The sequence below is a fragment of the Chrysemys picta genome, chromosome 11 (genome assembly GCF_011386835.1).
Source record: "Chrysemys picta bellii isolate R12L10 chromosome 11, ASM1138683v2, whole genome shotgun sequence".
NCBI lineage: Eukaryota > Metazoa > Chordata > Testudines > Emydidae > Chrysemys > Chrysemys picta.
This window is the reverse complement of record NC_088801.1, coordinates 37,872,911-37,892,249: the sequence shown is the minus strand read 5'-3', so window position 1 is coordinate 37,892,249 and position 19,339 is coordinate 37,872,911. Positions and strand designations below refer to the sequence as shown.

At 43.1% G+C, this 19,339-nt stretch overlaps 2 protein-coding genes and 1 long non-coding RNA gene across 7 annotated transcripts in view; 2 read left to right on the top strand and 1 right to left on the bottom strand.

The window, feature by feature from the left end:
• LOC101942896 (ATP synthase subunit beta, mitochondrial-like) overlaps positions 1-12,716 on the top strand; it is a 38,781-nt gene extending 26,065 nt beyond the window's left edge. Inside the window, exon 11 of the mRNA XM_065561809.1 lies at positions 10,988-12,716. Within this exon, the coding sequence (XP_065417881.1) occupies positions 10,988-11,003 (16 nt within the window). The 3' untranslated portion in view covers positions 11,004-12,716. The remainder of the gene's footprint in view (positions 1-10,987) is intronic.
• Positions 1-16,648, bottom strand: part of LOC122174733 (uncharacterized) — a 20,176-nt gene extending 3,528 nt beyond the window's left edge. The window contains exons 1-3 of one of the 2 annotated variants that reach the window (XR_006176961.2): positions 16,418-16,648; positions 6,399-6,479; positions 1-2,325 (exon numbers count right to left, since the gene is read on the bottom strand). The exon at positions 1-2,325 is cut by the window's left edge and continues 3,528 nt beyond it. This is a non-coding gene — a long non-coding RNA (uncharacterized LOC122174733). The remainder of the gene's footprint in view (positions 2,326-6,398; positions 6,480-16,417) is intronic. The other variant, XR_010591585.1, reaches the window with a different exon arrangement.
• LRP2 (LDL receptor related protein 2) overlaps positions 12,919-19,339 on the top strand; it is a 176,802-nt gene continuing 170,381 nt past the window's right edge. For all 4 annotated transcript variants that reach the window (XM_065561806.1, XM_024114865.3, XM_065561805.1 and 1 more), the window contains exon 1: positions 12,919-13,158. In XM_065561806.1, coding sequence (XP_065417878.1) covers positions 13,065-13,158 — 94 coding nt within the window. In that variant the 5' untranslated portion in view covers positions 12,919-13,064. The remainder of the gene's footprint in view (positions 13,159-19,339) is intronic.

Here is a 19,339-nt window from a genome sequence, read left to right as displayed (position 1 = left end):
GGAGTTGAAAGATTTTGAGACATACTCCTTATTGACATAAACTTGGTCACCCATCACCTTCTTTTAGTACCATGCAAGAGTGACATGTCATGATGTAGAAACAGGAAAAAAACTCCTTTTCCAATCTCCACTGTGCAATAATTAACTGGGTATCCAAGTTAAACTGCTAATTCAAAGGTCTAAAGTTTGAGACTTGTTGTCTGAATTATTTTCCTGTGAATATTTTAACTAAACAGCTAAATTAAAATAGTGTAACATGTTACTTCTTAGTCTAACAAGGCTCAGGCTCATGACCTTTGGATTAGTAAAACAGCTCTTCTACTGTACCTAGTCAGCCACAAAAGATTATGGGGAACTAGGGCATTTTCATTAGTGTCTCTTCTGGACTGCCTGACACAAAGGGATGCAGCTACAGTTGTGGTGAAAAAGTTAAATACTAAAAAGTAAAATGCTAAAGAACAAAACGTTTTTTTTGAAGGGAAAGTGATATGTAACTTGTCGTTTACTTTAAGTGCTTTATATCTTTTTATCTTTTAAAAATCCTTCTAATTCACCAGTATTTACAGAGGGTATGTTGCATAGCTCTGCATTTAAGCAGTTTTAAAACCTTAAAACAACTTTTCCAGTGGAAATGTAGACAAGATGAGTAAAGTGTTCCAGTCTCTTCTATATGCCGTGCAGCTAAATAGGTAGAGCAGTTATACTGCTATTCCATGTGCTCTGTGTTTGAAACTTATGTACTTAGTCAATTTTTACATTGTTTTTCATTTAAGACCTGATCTTGAGGAATGATGATCACCCTAATTTCCTATTGTTTTCAATACAGTTGCTCAGTAGTAGATACTCACCACCTTGAAAAAATTACCTTGACCAAAAAAATCTCAAATTGTGGAACAGCAGATTGTTACAGTTGTTTCCACTGCCATGTAGTAGCAATGGAAAAAAGATGACATGTTGATTTTGATGTCTTACAAAACAAACATTAATCTATTAATGACAAGTATTAGCAGCAACAGAAGCTGCCCTGTGTTGCCTTTCCCCTTACAGGGAGTTCTAACTCTGAAGAGCGACTGTAAAAATGACATTGCAGAGTCCTATGTTTATTTTCCCTCACTGATTTCCTTAGAAAATATCTTCATTTTACAAGTAAAAGATTTTTTTTCTAACTTCCAGCCTTTTGATCACAGCCTCTTCTGTGAGTGTCAAGCTGGGTTCTTTCTACCTTGTTTATTTTTACTAGGAACAAATGTTCTGTAATTAGGACCAGATATAGTTCTCATTGAAGTCAATGTGAATTTTGCCTTTAACTTAATGGAAAGCCCTAAGTCTGCAGTCCATAAAATAAAATTGCTCTCTCATATACCTCTACCACACTCCCACACCTATGCAGCAAAAAACGGTGTCCTGTTTACAGGGCTAGTAGCCACCTCCGTCCCCTTTTCTGGTTTCTTTTGAATGTTCCCTATCTGGTGTCAGACTTCATGCCTTTACCTCTCCTGTGATGGAATCACACGAATCTCCCACTCTCAGACCAGGCTCTGGGCTACAGTACCTTGTGTATCAACTGTGCTTACCTAGCAGATCCAACTGGGCTTTTTATCTGCAGTTCTTCCCTTCAGGAGTCTGTGATCAGTGGTATTTGGTGACAAAGCAATCTTTTAAAAAACAGAGTATTGTTTATTTTAACTGTAGGAGCAAAGCATTAGAGGATAAAGGATTTTTAAACAACAAACAATCTACACAGGTCTGTTTTACCTAATGGCTTACCCATCCCCTGATAGTAGCCTAGGCAGGCCTAGCTTCCTCAGATACCCCAGTGAATACCTGTGTCTTAGTTTTGTTCACCCTAACAACTCCCTCTCTTGAGAGACAAAGAAAGAGAGAGAGAGTCTCTTATAAAACTGCTTATAGTCTTTTTGATCTTGAGTGTTCCTGGGCTTAGGCCAGGGCTTAAATTCAGCAACAGTTTTTATAGCATGTTGGGGGATGGGGTTTGGGGTTTTGGGAAATACTCTATAAACTGCACTTCCCTTTAATCCCCACTACTACTAGAGAATACTTGTTAATTATCTGTTCTTCTTTGAGTGCTTGCTTATATCAATTCCAATTAGGTGTGTGCGCGCCGCATGCACAGTTCGCTGGAAGGTTATTCCCCTAGCAGCATCTGTTGGGTCGGCTCTGGAGCCCCTTGGAGTCACGACTTCATGGCGCCGCATATAGCGTCCTGCCAACCCGCCACCTCTCCAGTTCCTTCTTACCCCCAGTGACAGTCGTTGGAGCGTTTCGTCTCTTGTTTTCAATGAACGATCCTCTAGCAGAGTATTTCTGTAAATAGATAGTTTTAAAAGTTGTTTGTAGTTGGTTAGATATTTGAACTCGGGGTACTGGGATGTGTTTTCCCTCCCTCGTTTCCCTGTCCCTCTCCCGGGCCTGGGGCATGCCTCGGTTTAAGCCGTATGGCGTTTGTTAGAAGCCTATGCCCAAGGGTGACCCACACTCAGCTTGTCTAAAGTGCTTGGGGGAGTCCCATCAAATGGACAAGTGTAAGATCTGTAGGAGTTTTCGTCGCCGCGTGAAGAAAGAGAGGGACCACAGTTTAAAGTTACTGCTAATGGAAGGAGCTCTGCTCCCTCAGTCTGAGTCGAGCCCCATGGACACTGCACCGGGCTCCTCAGCACTGGTGCACAGCTCATCAGCTTTGGTCTGGAAGGTGCCGAGGAAGGACTCTGGGGGTCAGAGATACTCGGCACCAGCACTCCCCAGCGCTGAGCACGGCACGGGAACAATCATGGCATCGATCAGTCTCCTGTCCCAAAGAAGCGGCACAGGAAGCCTGGGACCTGATATCTCTGGCAGGTCTGCACTCTCCCGATCACGGTGGCACTGCACCGGCCCCAGATGACACAGAAGTTACCTGTGCAGTCCAGAGGCAAGCCAGCTATGACTCATCGGACTCCAAATAAGACATGGACTCGTGTGTCCTGGAGAAGCCGCTACCGTAGCCGCAAGCACTCCCAGACTGCAGGGATGACTCAAACCTTCCCTCCGGTACCATGACCAACACAATCGCAAGTACTGGCTCACATTCTGACTCCATGGACTTACCAACAGTCCCAGGAGTCCGCCTTGGCATGCTCCTTTTTGGTCGCTTCCAAGAGAAGGACTGCGTCTAGGACCAGGTATCTCTCTCTAGCATCAGTCACTGCTACCGCCGCCAGTGCCACAATCAGCACCACGCCTGGCACCAACAGCAGGACCGGTGCTGGTGCCGCATCCGGCACTGCATCCGGCACCGTGGCTATGATCAGTGCCGTGGAAGGCGCCATGGCCGGCACCGAGGCGGACTCCAATTTGGGGGCAGAACCGCAGGAAGGGCCTTCCCTAGTTCAGCGTTCCTCATCATCATCTCCAGATGAGGCTGTGGCAGGAACATCCTCGGGGCCTCCCCTCCCCGACAGAAGAGCCTCAGAACCTCGGGATACAAATGGAAGAGGTCACTGAAGCGTCAGACACAATGGTGGACATTTTATCCCCGGTAGGACTAGGGTGACCGGACAGAAAGTGTGAAAAATTGGGATGGGGGTGGGGGGTAATAGGAACCTATATAAGAAGAAGACCCAAAAATCGGGGCTGTCCCTATAAAATCAGGACATCTGGTCATCCTAGGCAGGACCCACCCGGGTGGCCCTTCCCCTGATTGAAACCATTCAGGAGAACACAAAAACTCTCTGGCAAACACCATCTTCTCTGGCTCCTATAGCTAAAGGAGTCGAGAGAAAGTATTTTGTGCCCTCCAAGGGCTATGAATATTTGTTTGCCCAACCCCCACCAGACTCAGTGGTGGTGGTGGCTGTCAATGAGAGGGTGCACCTTGGAGAGCACAGAACTCAAGGCCTCTGGTCTCCGGAGGAACTGATGCTTCACATCAATGTGAGGGAGCTCAGGGCAGTCCGGCTGGCACGTTAGGCCTTTCGGCCTCTCCTGGAGGGCAAGTGCATATCGGTCCTGACAGATAATACAACAGTGATGTTCTATATCAACAGATGGGTGGGGGGAAGCATGCTCCTCTCCCCTGTGTCAGGAAGCCCTCAAGCTCTGGGAGTTCTGCATAGCACACTCGGTACACTTGGAAGCGTCCTATCTTCCTGGGTCTCATAATGAGCTAGCAGACCATCTCAGCAGGTCTTTTCACAATCATGAGTGGTCTATCCGCCCAGACATAATAAACAAGATCTTCCAATGGTGGGGAGTTCCCCAGATCAATCTCTTTGCCACAAGGGGCAACAGGAAGTGCTTACAATTCTGCTCCTTCCTGAACCACAGCCTGGGTTTGTTGGCAGATGCGTTTCTACTTCCATGGAAGGACTACCTTTTCTATGCATTCCCTCCTATACCGCTGGTTCACAAGGTCCTCCTCAAGATCCAGAGTGATGGAACCTCAGTGATCCTGGTGGTACCGGCCTGGCCATGCCAGCATTGTTACACCATGCTACTGGAGCTATCAGTGGATACTCCAATCACTCTACTGTTAGTTCCGGACCTCATCACTCAACATCATGGACGACTTCAGCACCCCAATCTCGAGTCTCTCCACCTCATGGCTTGAAAGCTGCATGGTTGAACCTGCTAGAGCTTACATGCTCAGACCCCATTAGGGAGGTTCTTCTGGGTAGCAGAAAACCTTCAACCAGAGCTACTTACCTGGCCAAGTAGAAAAGACTCGCAATTTGGTACTCACAGAGCCGTATCCATCCGACGCAATCATCAGTCCCCTTTATCTTGGACTACCTCCTAAAGTTGAAACAGCAGGGCTTGTCTCACTCCTCGATAATGGTTCACCTGGCTGCCATCTCAACTTTTCACCCAGGAGAGCATGGCCAGTCCATCTTCACTAACCAAACGGTGCAACAATTCCTCAAGGGATTGGACAGATTATATCCTCCTATTCGGCGACCCACACCGGCTTGGGATCTTAACCTGGTACTTTCGAGGCTGATGCGGGGGACCCCATTCAAGCCCCTAGCGACATGCTCACTTCTCTATCTTTCTTATAAGGTGGTCTTTTTGGTTGCAATAACATCAGCTAGAAGGGTGTCCGAGCTCAAGTCTCTCACATCCGACACTCCATATACCATTTTTTTACAAAGACAAGGTGCAACTGCGACCTTACCCGGCATTCCTCCCGAAAGTGGTCTCGAATTTCCATACCAATCAAGACACATTTCTTCCGGTCTTTTTCCTGAAACCTCATGCCAATAGCCGCAAGCAGAGGCTTCACTCCCTGGATGTGCAGTGTCCATTGGAGTTTTATATTGAATGAACTAAGCCATTCCGCAAGCCAAACCAGCTCTTTATTGTGCTAGCAGACAGGATGAAAGGCCTCCCAGTGTCCACGCAAAGGATATCATCGTGGATCGCAGCCTGTATCCGGGCTTGTTATGACCTGGCAAAGGTCCCTGCCCCTGCTCTAAGTGCGCAATCCACCAGAGCTCAGGCATCCTTGGCGGTCTTCCTGGCCCAGGTCCCGATCCAGGAGATATGTAGAGTGGCAATGTGGTCCTCAGTCCACACCTTCCCATTACACCCAGCACGCCAGGGACGATGCAGTGTTCAGCAGGGCTGTGCTTCAATCAGTGATTCCATGAACTCCGACCCCACCTCCTAGGTAAGGCTTGGGAGTCACCTAATTGTAATTGATATGAGCAAGTACTTGAAGAAGAAGAAGAAGAAACGGTTACTCACCTTCTCATAACTGTTCTTCAAGATGTATTGCTCATGTCCATTCCAAACCCACCCACCTTCCCCTCTGTCAGAGTATCCAGCAAGAAGGAACATGAAGGCGTGACTCCAGGGGGCTCCAGAGCTGACCTGACGGGTGCTGGTAGGGGGAAACCTTCCAGCGATCTGTGCACGTGGCGTGCACACACCTAATTGGAATCGATATGAGCAACACATCTCGAAGAAGAACAGTTACGAGAAGGTGAATAACCATTTCTTTCCATCAGGTGATGTCTTGTAAATTAATATTTTCTATTCTATAAGAATGTAAACGGTGGCTTAGGCCCTTCTGGGAAAAACTGATTTGCAAGTTGGCTGGTGAGAAGGTCTTCAGAGCTACCAGTATGGGCACTGTCTCTTAGCAACGCTCATGAGCCATTACTATCATGAGCCATTCTGCTTTCTTCCTATTTGTTCTTCATTACAGCTCCCTGTTAAACTAAGCCCATATATTCTTGCAGTAAATATCCCAATAGACAGGTTAACACACAGTATTCATCAGTTATTACAGAGCAGCTCCTCCTCCATCATGCTGGGTCTCATCGCACTCAGACAAGTGATTCATTTCACAGGCCTATGGCTGCCTAATTGACCTATCATAAGAAGGAGGTCTTACATACCTGGTAAAGAGACTTGGACACAAAGTTCATGGACAGGTCCAATAAAGTTTCAGTTTATTAAGCGATGGTCGATCTCCATCTCTGTGGAGAAATACAAATCAAAATGGTTTAGGATTTATCCGTCTTCTAACCCCATACCACTAACCCTGCCCGTTCTCCTTACTGCTGAAACAGCTGTGGGCATTATGTTTCCTGAAACATACTTAGTAGTTATGTGTTTTGGGGCTTTCTGGGCTCAGAGCCAAAAGCATATAAAAGACTTTTACTGCATGTGCCATTAACCCCCTAGTATTAATTCATATATTTCCCCAAGTGCTTCTGATGATTGCTGTGCTGTTCTGATTCGGTTGCTGTGATCTCTCTGGGCATTTGATTTGGCTGCTAAGAAAATAGATACTGGGTAAAATTGCCAAAAACATCCAAGTGATTTAAGAGAAAAAGTACCATTTTCAAAGCAACTGTAAGTCTAATTGAAATCCACCATTAATATTGTACCATTCAATGTTTGCCTCATTCCCAAGAAATAAAGATAATTTAATATAGAATACATTGTTTTATTTAGTTACATCTCTTTGGCAATTAAAAGTGTGACTCCAGTGGGAAGTGAGATTAAAATAGTAATTTGTTGGGCACGCTAATTTGAACATGAGAGGCAGGGCTGCTTATTTACTAAGATTGCGCAACACTTCCCTTTATACGATCCTATTTTTAATTGCTTATGACTTTGCCAAACTTTAATTGTTTGGGCTGAAATTTTGCAGGCACAATGTCTATCTCAGGCTGAAAGTTTTTGAAAATTTCAGCCCAAATGGTTTATCCATTTCTGAGAATGAGGCTAGTAAAAATATGATGTTTTGCCCAGGTTAAAAAATTTGGGTGCTCTTTCTTTTAAACAGTTTTTGTGCCCCCATGCATTGGAGCAGGGACTTGAAATTTGGCTGGGGAGTGGGTAGCCTGTGTGTCCTGGATGTATCTTTTGGTGTCCTTGTGAAAGTCCACCTACATTTGGCCAAATTTATAAGCCATTGAAAAATTGCAGAGAACATGCTCAGTGACGATAGAATCTTCAGAGATTTTAGCTGTTAAGTTCTAGTAAGACTCAACTGAGTCAAACAACTTCGAGTCCTGACTGGATTGCACATGCACCATTGCACAGAGTGACTGAGCACACTCCAGCACAGGGCAATAAGGCTCATTCCTGTAATGGCTGCTGCAAGCTGAGGTGGGGCTGGGCACAAGAGTAGGGTGTCTGCTGGCAACCAGGCAACTGTGGAGGAGGAAGCCATCTGCTTCAAATGCCTGGGTTCAAACTACCAATTTTACATTTCCCTTGTTGCATATTTATATACTTCTACCCATTGAACAGTTACAATTCCAAGTATGGTAGATGTGATTATTGTTAAACTATGGTGTTTTCCTCCATTGTGGGACAAGCCCAAAGTGTAAATGGAGATTTATTTTGCTCTCCCGTCTCTGCTAATTTCACTTGAGGGAGTTTGTTACCAATATGATATTTCTTGTATGCTTCAGACTCTGTTGTTTGCAACTGATTTAAATGTGCACTGTATTATGATAAAATTATGTGTTGAAAGAGGGTTATGAATGAAAGAGCCAAGAGTACAGAGAGTGGGGAAATACTTTAGCTGCTAGTAGCATTATTATTTGCATCCTAAACAACCACCATCAAAATCCAGAGCCCTTTACAATTAGATACATGTGTAATGAATGGAAAAGGAGGAAAGCATTAGAAATCTGTCCATGAAGACCTAAATTATTACTAAACTGGAAGAACTGCTGCAAATTTGAGAAAATTCCTAGCCTTTTGCAATATCACCTGTGATTTCAATGGGAATAGAGCTGGGCCTCAAGTGAATTTAAAAAGAAATTGACTGTTCTGTGAATAGCTCCAAAAACACCCCCGCCCCAAACATAACATTGTAAGTGACGTTTCTATCACATAAAAACATGATGGGTTGCTGTAAAGTAGAGACTCTAGAATAAATGTGACTTTTTAAACTGGAGTACTATGGTAGAGCTGATGGAAGGAAGCCACAGAGCTTTAATGCTCTGTGATGAACTGTTACCCCCACAGAAAGACTGGGACATCTTGTACTTCAGATCCATGCAGATTGTTTGCTGTATCAGCCTCATATTCAGAGGAGGACATAGACAGATGTACCTATGCATATGATGTACAAAAAAAAACTTTACAGGAAAAGGTGTTGTGAGCATATGCTGATGTGACATTAGAAATAGTGCTTATAAAAAAAATTGTCTTTGGAAAAATCTAAGTTCTTCAGAGGACAGACTGGCTGCAGGATTACTAAATGCTAGTGAAAAGAATGAGGAGTACTTGTGGCACCTTAGAGACTAACAAATTTATTTGGGCATAAGCTTTCGTGGGCTAAAGCCCACTTCATCAGATACATGCAGTGGAAAATACAGTAGGTATGGTGTGTGTGTGTGTGTGTGTGTATGTATACACACACACACACACACACACACACACACACACACACACACAGAGAACATGAAAAAATGGGTGTTGCCATACCAACTCTAATGAGACTAATCAATTAAGGTGGGCTATTATCAGGAGAAAAAATTTTTTGTAGTGATAATCAGGATGGCCCATTTCAAACAGTTGACAAGAAGGTGTGAGTAACAGTAGGGGGAAAATTAGCATGGGGAAATAGTTTTTACTTTGCGTAATGACCCATCCGTTCCCAGTCTTTATTCAAGCCTAATTTAATGGTGTGCAGTTTTCAAATTAATTCCAGTTCTGCAGTTTCTCATTGGAGTCTGATTTGAAGTTTTTGTTGTTGAAGAATTGCAACTTTTAGGTCTGTAAGTGAGTGACCAGGGAGGTTGAAGTGTTTTCCAACTGGTATTGATTAGTCTTGTTAGAGTTGTTATGGCAACACCCATTTTTTCATGTTCTATCTATCTATCTATTGTATTTTCCACTGCATGCATCTGATGAAGTGGGTTTTAGACCAGGAAAGCTTATGTCCAAATAAATTTTAGTCTCTAAGGTACCACAAGTACTCCTCATTCTTTTTGCTGATACAGACTAGCACGGCTACCACTATGAAATCTGTAAATGCTAGTGGTGATTGCAGCTCTGTTTGTACACAAGGGGGCAGATCCCCGGCTGGGGTAAATTGTAATGGTCAAGTCATAGCGGACTGGGAGGCTCTGTCCACAATTTGTAAAGGTGCCTACATCTGGTTTTGCTCGATGTTAGGTGGGTTCGGTAGTTAGTAATATAGCAATCTCGACATTTCTACAAGTTTATTAAGAGTTAGTTCTCTTTTGAGACGGGACAGGAAAAGTGAACTCTGGTCAAAAATCAATCTTTTTAATTTTTAACTTCTCTGCTCAGGGCATTTCTTTAATTAGTAAGCGATATGTCCAATCCCTGTAAATTAAAGCTTTCACAGCTTTTCTGGGTGCTTGTTTACAGGAAAACAAGGAACGCAAACATTTCCCAATGCGGATTTTGCATTAAAACCAGAGTAAACAACTGAATTTGCTGTATTTCTTCTAAACTTCTAAGTGGAGTAATTGAATCTCCTTAAACCTAAAATAATCTTTGTTGATAACAACTATCTTTGACATCAGTTCACTTGAAGGTACAGAGAGAGCGCCAGCTAAGCAGGAGAACTACATTGATAGAAGTGATCTTTGACTGTAGTTTCGGAATCTGTATTCTTTAGTTACATTTCTTGTACGACCCTTTCCCTCTAGCTGACTCTGGCTTGGAAGCATTTGGGCACGATCCTGCTTTTCTTGCGCACCCAAACTCCCATCTAAGTAATTTGTTGGTGTAGGGATTGCAGAATCGGGTCCTTTGTTTAGTTGATGTGGTTCAGTGGAGAAAAAGGACTTCAGATGGAGAAAACAGTGCTCCTCTACTTGTCCCAGGACCTTCCCCAAAGATGAGCTGTTATCCTAGCACTGTATTTTACTGTCGCACAGCACTACAGCAATAGGAGCAGCCGAGCTGATAATACTCATTACTTAATTAGTGGAAGGGCTGACCTCTAAGGAAGAAACCTTTCGAATACATTTGTGAATGAATAAAGTAAATTAAACAGTGGAATGGAACATAAATGTATCAAAACCCAAACTCCACTCCTAGCTGTCGGGGGGAGAGTTTCTAATTTTCGCACAATTACCCTGTTCATATTTGGGAACCGATGATCTTTCTACAGCTAGGGGAGGAAATGTGGACAATGCGTTTGCCTCTGAGATTAAGTAGGAACTCCCCTCGCTTTTGTGCTGATTTCAATTAAAATCTTAATCTCTAAATCCACTCCAGATAAAAATACTTTTGAAAATTCTCTGTACTGAATGGACGCAAACATCTCAAGGCAGAACAACGCGCGTCGTATTATTCGCTAACTGGCTGGGGTTCCAAGCGCTGGAGCTCTCTACAGTGGCTGGCTACGTTATTTATCCATAACCCTGTCTTGCTTTCAGTTCCCGTGGTAGTGCCGGGCTAGCAGCAGTACGTGCTTGGGCGTGAATTGGTCAGACTCTTCCGTTCTAATTAAATGTAGCCAATCTGTGTGTTTGCTTTTCAGACACCCATTTCTATAGAAAGGATCGGCTGTACCCCCGTGTGTGGATCCCGTCCTACCCTCCCCTTGGCGTTGTTGTGGGATTAAAGCAGAGCGGCCCCATACACAAACGCAGCTGGTTCCGTTTGGTCAGCCTGAGACACTTGCTGTGAAACTACGACAAGAATTCCAGTAAGTTGGCAACACTTTCACACAAAGAAAACAACAATAGGAGAAGTCCTTCCGTGCAGAAAGGAATGTTTCAAGCACTGTTCTCCTACAGTGAAAGGAGACAGGGAGGGAAGGAGGAGAGAGATTTGAAGAGGGCAGTTCCCCCCCCCCCCCCCCAGCAGCTCTGGATCTTGTGATGGAGAGATCTTATCCTCTCTCTGATTCAGAGGTGCCAGGAAACTCATTGAATATTCTGATCTGCCCCAGTGTTTCTTGTGGCTTGACCCCGGTGCTGTGTCGTACCACTACACCAAGCAGCCCTGAACCTGCATAAATCACAACCCTGCAAAGCCTACACTCCACATCTTATCTTTCTTATTCCCCCCTCCCTTTCCTCCTCTAGCATGATAGATATTAGAAAATCCTTACGGAAACGTTTGTGGGATTAGGGTCCTAAGCGATCAACGCAAAGAAAAATCCGTATCTCCCAATCAACAACAAAACAGCCGTGTATAAATTACAGGCACTTTGGAAATTAAATTCTGTGACAGGACCAAGAAAAAGTTAAGTAATGTTTCAGAAATGTCTGTCAAACTCTGCAAACAAGCCCTGCAGTTTAATATAAACGGTAAACTTTATGCAAACAATATAAGGAGTTTGTGTAGATGGAGGTAATTAAAATGAATAGGACCAATCATGTAACGAGATAAATGCATCTCTCCCTCTCGCTGATACCGTGATTTATACAACAATCCCTTATTCCTGAAATACACGAGTATGTTGTGTTTGGGATTGAGAGGGGAGGGCTAAGTGAAGTTCACCACCTAAAATTTTATCGTGATAAATTTCCTCTCCAAAAGAACTACCGTGCCACTGTGGGTCATGTTAAGCTACACGATCTCTCAGCAGTTTTAACAGAATTATAAATACTGTTAGTTAACATCATTTCTGTGTGATACTCCCGGTACTGCCTTTCCATCACAATCTTCTGACGGGCTCCGAAAATATGTCAACCAGATTAGAGTGGAGGGTAATCTCGGAAAAATGCAAACATATCCCATCGTTCCCCTTTCGAATGATGATTTGTCATAGTTTTCTATAGTAGTCTAGTATCTAATTCCTGAAATGGCAACAATATCTGAACCCTGGATGGATATTTTACCCGTGATTTATTGTGTACCTGTGACACAAAGACCCCCTTACCAAAGGCAGGATCGTCACAGTACCCTCTGTTGACAAATTTAGGAGCAGGGATATTAAAGTTTCCCTTAGCAATAGCTTCACACTCGGCCCAAGCGTTTTGTGAGACTGACTTTCTCGCCTGGGAAATTCATGAAAGGCTCTGGTGGAAAAATAAGATTCATTCTGTGATTGTCAAGACTTCAACAGCGTTTTAGAGGTGATTGACCGCGTCTCTTTTATGGACTAATCAACGAAATCAGCGTTTTAAACTTTACACCCATGTCTGAATGTAATGACTTGTTCTAAAGCCTTTATAAGGCTCCTTCGTTAACTCCTTGTATTGTTTGTCAGTTGGGACACTGGCGTCTGAGGAGCATCAAATGCTGTTTGCTATTTGAAATCACCCCGGATCTGGCCAAAATGTATTGTAAAGCTACACCAGTGGGATGTAAAAAGTCATTGGAGTGCATTGGTGTGAAAGCATCCCTCCTACCCGGCAAAGTGCGCGCGGAAGGAGGGGCCAAGGCAGCCTGTGGCTGCAGGGGCCTGGAGCAATGCCTGATTCCCTCATGCTAGTTCCGGGGCTGCTGGGTATAAAGAGCTTTATGCAATGTCTGGAGGGTGGGAGTTTCGTCTGCACCTAGCGGGATAAGAAAAAGACACCAGGCGGCTTGGGCTGTTGCAGGGCCGAGCAGCCTTCCTGAGCCCAGCCGCCAGCTTCCCAGGGAGCTGGAGCATCCCAGCCCAGATGGGATCTCGCCACAGGATGGACGGAGGAGCAGCAGCTTCTTGCAAAGTGCTCATATTATTCACTGCATGCATCATGCAGGCTAGTGGCCAAGGTAAGCCCCCTACTGCAGCCTCGTCTGAGTGGGGCTCGGGGCGCTCCCTGGCCCCTCGGGAACGCCAGGGGGAAGGCGAGGGGGGCGGTGGCTGCTGGTCTCTAAGGGAGCTGTGTCCCCGGAGGGCTAGAGCAGCAGGAGGTGACTCTTCCCAGAAGTTGTTTATCCTGTAGTGGAAAGTAGAGCGAGCCCGGGGGCTGTAAGAAGCGAGCCCAGCGTTTTCGGTGACAGCTCCGCCTCAGGCTGGTTTCGTCCTTTGCTTCCCCCGGGGTGGTTCTTTACCCAAGGAAGGAGGCTAAGTCCTCGGGGGGGAGCAGTCGTTTGGAAGGGCCGTTCAGGCGGTGCAAATCCAACGCAAAGTCACGCAGGGCTTTCATTTTCTGGAGATGCAATGGAGAGAGAAGCCTTTAACTGGGGGGGAGCGCTCCTTGCAAGGAGGCCGGCCAGGGCTCCGTGCATAAAAGAGGGCAAGACAATCGCTGTGCCCTGGCGCTTGCTACTGAAACGTGTTTAGTGCCCCGGAGAACATCCATAAAGATCTGTGTGTGGCCGTGTTGCCGGCCCCTCTCAACTCACCAAACGCAGGTGGTTTGGAAGCCGAAAGTGAGCAGGCTGAGTGAGTCCCCCCAGTTTCTAAGAGCTGGTTTTGCAACAAGCTCCTCGGTAAAGCTGCACCTCGAGATGTGTTCCATTAGGCAGACACAGGCTTTGCTATGTTTATTTGCACTGATTGTGCATGTGCAACGTGTACGTGTCTGTTGTATGTGTAACAGATGCGGTATGTTATAAAAAGAGTCTAATAAAGAAACAGATGCTTAGTCTGGAGCACAATAAGCTTCCCTCAGTCCCAGACACAGATTTGAAGTTGGGAGAGAGAGAACTTTTTCTCTGGGCTTTGCTGTTGCTAGGTTACATTGGGGAGCATGTGACTGGCAGAGCAGGCTGAGCACTATAGGCTGCGCCGCCGCCTACTCTGGTACTAATCTGGCTGCTGGGATGGAGGAGTCCTATCTCCACTCACTCACTCCCACCCTGTAACTGCAGCCCATCTCTTCCTGTCTCGCCCCTTCCCTCTCCCACACAATGCAATTGCCCCACAATTAAAATGAAACCCCTTATTGTTCCAGCAGGATGAGATGAAGTGAATTTCCTGGGCCACATCTATTGGTAGCCCCACTGTTTTATGTGTGAGGGTTAGGTGGATGTATTCAAATTGTTAATCTGCTTTCTTTGCTCAACTCTTAGTGTAAGCTTCTTAGAGGGAATCAAGTAAGTAATTATACAGCAACTGCTGCTAACAGCTCCCTTTTCTGAGCAGGGAAGTAGTTAGGAGATAGCTAATGTACAGCAGGAGCATTGCAAAAGCTCCAGCCAAAGAGGTCACACTGGGTAGAGAGCTAATTCCTTTGCACTCTTATTTACACTGCATAGAACTGAACCTGCAGTGCTGACTTAAATACTTATTTCCTTGTGCTACAGCCACTTTGAAAAAATTAGGACACATGTATAGTAGATGTGAATGTGAATTTACCAATTATTTGGTAAAGTGAGGGGAAAATCTTGAATTGGCACCCAACAGCAGGGCAGGTATTAAGAATTTTGCTGTGCTGGATGTAAGAATGATCAGAATAACTATGCTAATGAGATGATGTAATGTTAGTAATGAAGTCTATGGTAATACCTGTGTTAAACCTCTTAGTAGTAGTATTGTCAACTCTTGGGATTCTTATTCCAAGTCTCACAGTATTTGGTGTTTTTCTTAAAACTTTAGTTCTTGGAATCCTGTGATTATGTGAGGATTTCAGCTTTCATTTAAAAAAAAAAAGTGATTGTAGACCTTGTGGTTGCAGAGAGAAACTTGAAAACATGACCCAAATGTACACTATCATCTCAAAAATCAGAAGCCCCCCATTCAACCCCCCCCTCAATTTTTAATTAAAAAAAGTATTTTATGATTTTTAATCCAGTCTCATGATATTTTGAAGGATGACTCATGATTTTTGAATACTGGCAATTTGAATTTGGGAGTACTAAGTGGAAACTGGATGTTTCCAGAAGCCTAAGAAGACTCAGTTTGATCTGAGTGCTTATGCCTATATTAAGCAGTGTTGTGCCTTCTCCCTTGACAAATCTGACTCCTGAATGTTTGTTAAACATGCTACTGGATAAATGGAGAGAAAAAATGACTCCTCTCACTGTCCAAAGTTGCACAGGAACTGATCCTGCAACCTGTTACTCATGCCAGCAGTCTTTATTATTTAGGATTACTGTCATGGGTAAAGATTACAAGATGGGGTCCATACTCTGTCTAATTTAAGTTCTCTCACTGTGGTATCCTAAAGTAGCATTTTATAGAGAATTATAGAAGCAATATTTTATATTACAACAGGATTTCATTTTGAAGAATCCCAAAGCACTTCAGACATCCACCTGTACAGCACTGCTGAAATGCAGCCACATCTTGGGTGGACATTGTGGTGCACAGCAGTGTGTGAAGGGCAAATTTGGATTAATATCATCAAGGCAAATGCCTGAATTTACAAAAGAACCTGGCAGTCTTTAAGGATTTGTGTACTCACACAGTACTCCATTTATCTGGTATTTATTATGGGACTCCTGGAAGGACTGACTCTAGTCTGCTATGATATGACCCTCTAGTTCCTGGGAGTGTAGGTGTTTCAAACCTTGCTGCTCTTAATAGTTCACTTCCATAGGCAATGTTTTCTGTCTGTGTTCTTGTTTTCTCTTTATAGTTTTCTCTTTATAGTGGTTATCCATGAATAAGAAACCTTTTTTCCCTTCTTAGAAGGAACGTACCTCCTTGGACACTCAAATTTACCTCCAACTCACACAAACCCGATTTTATTAAATAACATTTTTGTAACCTATGTTCAATTAATCACAAATCAGTTAAGCTTCCTACGTGACTGTTTTTTCTGGAGTGCCTTATTTTGGTTCAAATTCAGAAGAGATGACACACGTGTCAGAAAATGAATATATATATAAGTAGTAAAGTAACTAGCATGTATTTGGCATTCAGTTGATAGGCAAAATGAGGTAAAATACATCGTAAGGAGGAGGATGACAAGGATTTAGCAGGAAAAGCATAAGGTAGTGGAGCTCCCACTTTATCTGATATGCTCCTGTTAACTACTTTTCCAGCTACACCACTTCGGTCTCCTCAGTGTGCAAGTTGCATTCATTTTTCCACCATCTCAATATCAAACTACTGCAAGATATAAAACATTGTCACTCATACCTGTTTTCTGCAAAATTCCCATTGACTTCAGTAGGCCCAGGATTTCACCACAATGTGTAATTTACATCAACATTTAAATCACTGCTTTGAATCTGGTCTTGTCTGTATCTTTACATTTCCTCAGTACTCTTCCCTGCATTGCATTAAATGGCAAGACATTTTTTTGTATATCTTGGCCAGATCCTCTTTAGTTTACCAGATTAAGAGTCCAGTCCAAGTCAGCGGGACTTGTGTGAGCAATGATTGCAGAACTGCGCTCTGCATTTCCACAGTTAATAAGTAATATCATGATATTGGTCTAAACCTTCATGATGCTGGAGAGGTGAGCGTTTCTGGTGATAGCCTTTCACCTTACACGGACACACTTGTTTGGTCTGTGAATCCTCTGGATACTAAAATGCATACAGCTGTCTGAATGCACACTACAATTAAGTTGATTTCCAACTTTTGGTCTATTCCTCCTTTTTCAGTAGCTCATAATTTCCTGAAGCAAAATCCTCATGGGCTGAGATTTTTCCATGGTTGGTCTCAGGCCAGAGGTGAAGTTTTTTTTATAAAGTTTTAACAAATCTGATTCATCTATTTTATGTGTATATTGAGAAAAATCTATATCCTTCCCAGTATAACCTGATCAAAAATTTTGCAAATGGTAACACAATTCCTTAAATCACTGAGATCTAAGTTATAAGCCAAGTTTGAAGCAAATTGGTAGAGTAATTTTAAAGGAAAGGGGAGAAATCTTGGCCCCATTAAAAGTAAAGGGAAAACTCCAGTTAATTTCAGTGGGGCCAAACTTCTATCCAGGAGAATTTAAATTTGGACATTTTGCACTTGCACAGTTGAATTTTGCTGCATGAGCCATGATTTACTTAATTTAAGGGTTTAAAATAAACTTCAGAGTTATTTGACAAATAATATGGAATGGTTTTAGGAGAGACTGTATTTTAAGTCTGTATTCAGAGCAGAGTTAAGGTTGAAACTTCAGCTGTAATATTACAATTCCTGTCTTTTGAGTGCTTGATTGCAAAACCTTAAAATGTTAAAGCTTCTTTGTTCAAAATAAAAATGTAATTCTGCCACATGTATGAAAAAGTGATGTTCGCTTACATAGTGGCATCATAAGTGATAAACAGAGGTTTATAGCTTTTATGTATATTAGTGAATTCACATTCTTTGACAATTTTTTGGCCAACCTCCATTTCGTGCAAGTTTAAAATTGGCCCATGTACCTGCATGTACAAACCACAAATTGGATATTTAGGTGAGCAATTATAAATCTCTGTGTGCAAATGCGAGCACTGAGTGATATAAAAAGTAGTAATATTTGGGGTTTGCTTATGCATGCACAACTGAAAATGTGTCCTGTGTTTAAATGAGGTATGGTAGAAAAGCAAATCCCTTAACAAACAATGGTAGTGAACAACTTTGCGCAACAAGAATATTCTCTCAAAAGGAGGAGGTGATTTCAAAGCCTTCTAAAGTGTGAAACAGGGGCATACAATGGCAGAGTGGATTATATTAGGATACAAAAGTGAACTCTGTTCACTTCCAGGTAGCCAGTTTAAATCCAGCCCAGGGCTGGATGTACAGTGGCCTCTATAAAATTAATAGGTGATCACAGTCCATATCCTGGTGGATACGTGTCCACATCTCAGAAACCACAATCACATTTGGCATGAATTGACACTTTTGCTGATAGTTTCACAAATGAGGCCAAGAAATAAAAGGGCATGGATGGTTCTGATAGACCAGAACTGCTACATATTGCTGGGGTTATACGGTGAAGCTTGCACTGCTACTACAGTCTCTACTATCTCTGTTCTGTGCATGGGTAGAAGCCCAGGAGGTCTGAGCAGAAGAGTATGTCCCTTGCATAGAGCCCCTGGGTGAAACCCCCTACTCTGAGGTTTTACACAGGGGAGGGAGGATTTGGGCCTTAAGGGGAAAAAAAAAAGCCAAGTAGGTGTTTTGAAAAGAAAATGAGTACAGTCCAGTTTACAGTCTGTACTGCTGGTAAAGGCAGATATGGGAGAGGACCTTTGGATTGAACTGTTTATCAAAATCCTGCACTTTAGTATAATTTTCTTGTACTCTGTCAGTGAACATTTATAAGAGGAATGCTAGGCTTGAGCTGCTCTGACAGAAATCAACAGCAGAATACCCTCTGACCTAATGGGAGCAGGATTGGGACCTCTGATTTGGGGATGGGGAGTTGTGATGGCTTGAAAATTAAAAATACGCATCAGTGAAACACATTACAATCTTTTCACGTTTTAGTTGATAAAAGTGACATTGCTATGAACTTAATGTCAGTATTTGTTTTCGTAAGTTTTTTTTTAAATGAGTAATCTACTTTTAGTACTTATCTTGATCTTTCTTTAATTATTTACTCCTTTTCTATATCCTGGGCAGTGAACTATATCAGGAATTTGCTAAGTAATCACCTAAAGTGAAGAATAGGATTAAAAAACAAAATTTCAGTTAAAAATTGAAAGCAGTAATTAGATGACACCTGGTTAGACTTAGATTCTTCACCGACTGCTAGAATTACAGTAAATAATTAAGCTGCAGTCAAGACAAACAGGGACAGGACATCCAAGGAGATTTGAGCTAAGATAGATGTGCAGCATATGCAACACTTCCTATACAACAAACCAAAACCTTCTTTTATATATTGAGCTGACTGGAAATTTGAGCAATGAAATCCCACTTTAATCCAGATTTACTTTTCATGTGTTTTGCAGGAAATGAGCAAAGATTCATTGAGGGGGAGGGAGAAGTTGTGGGAAGTTAGAATGCAATTTCATTAAAGCCTTTTAATTCTTTTCTTTTTGGGCTTCCTAGATTGACGTGAAATCAATCATGCTGTTCTGAGCCTTTACCCTATATACGCCTTTTGCATTGTTAGATTATTGGGAGATC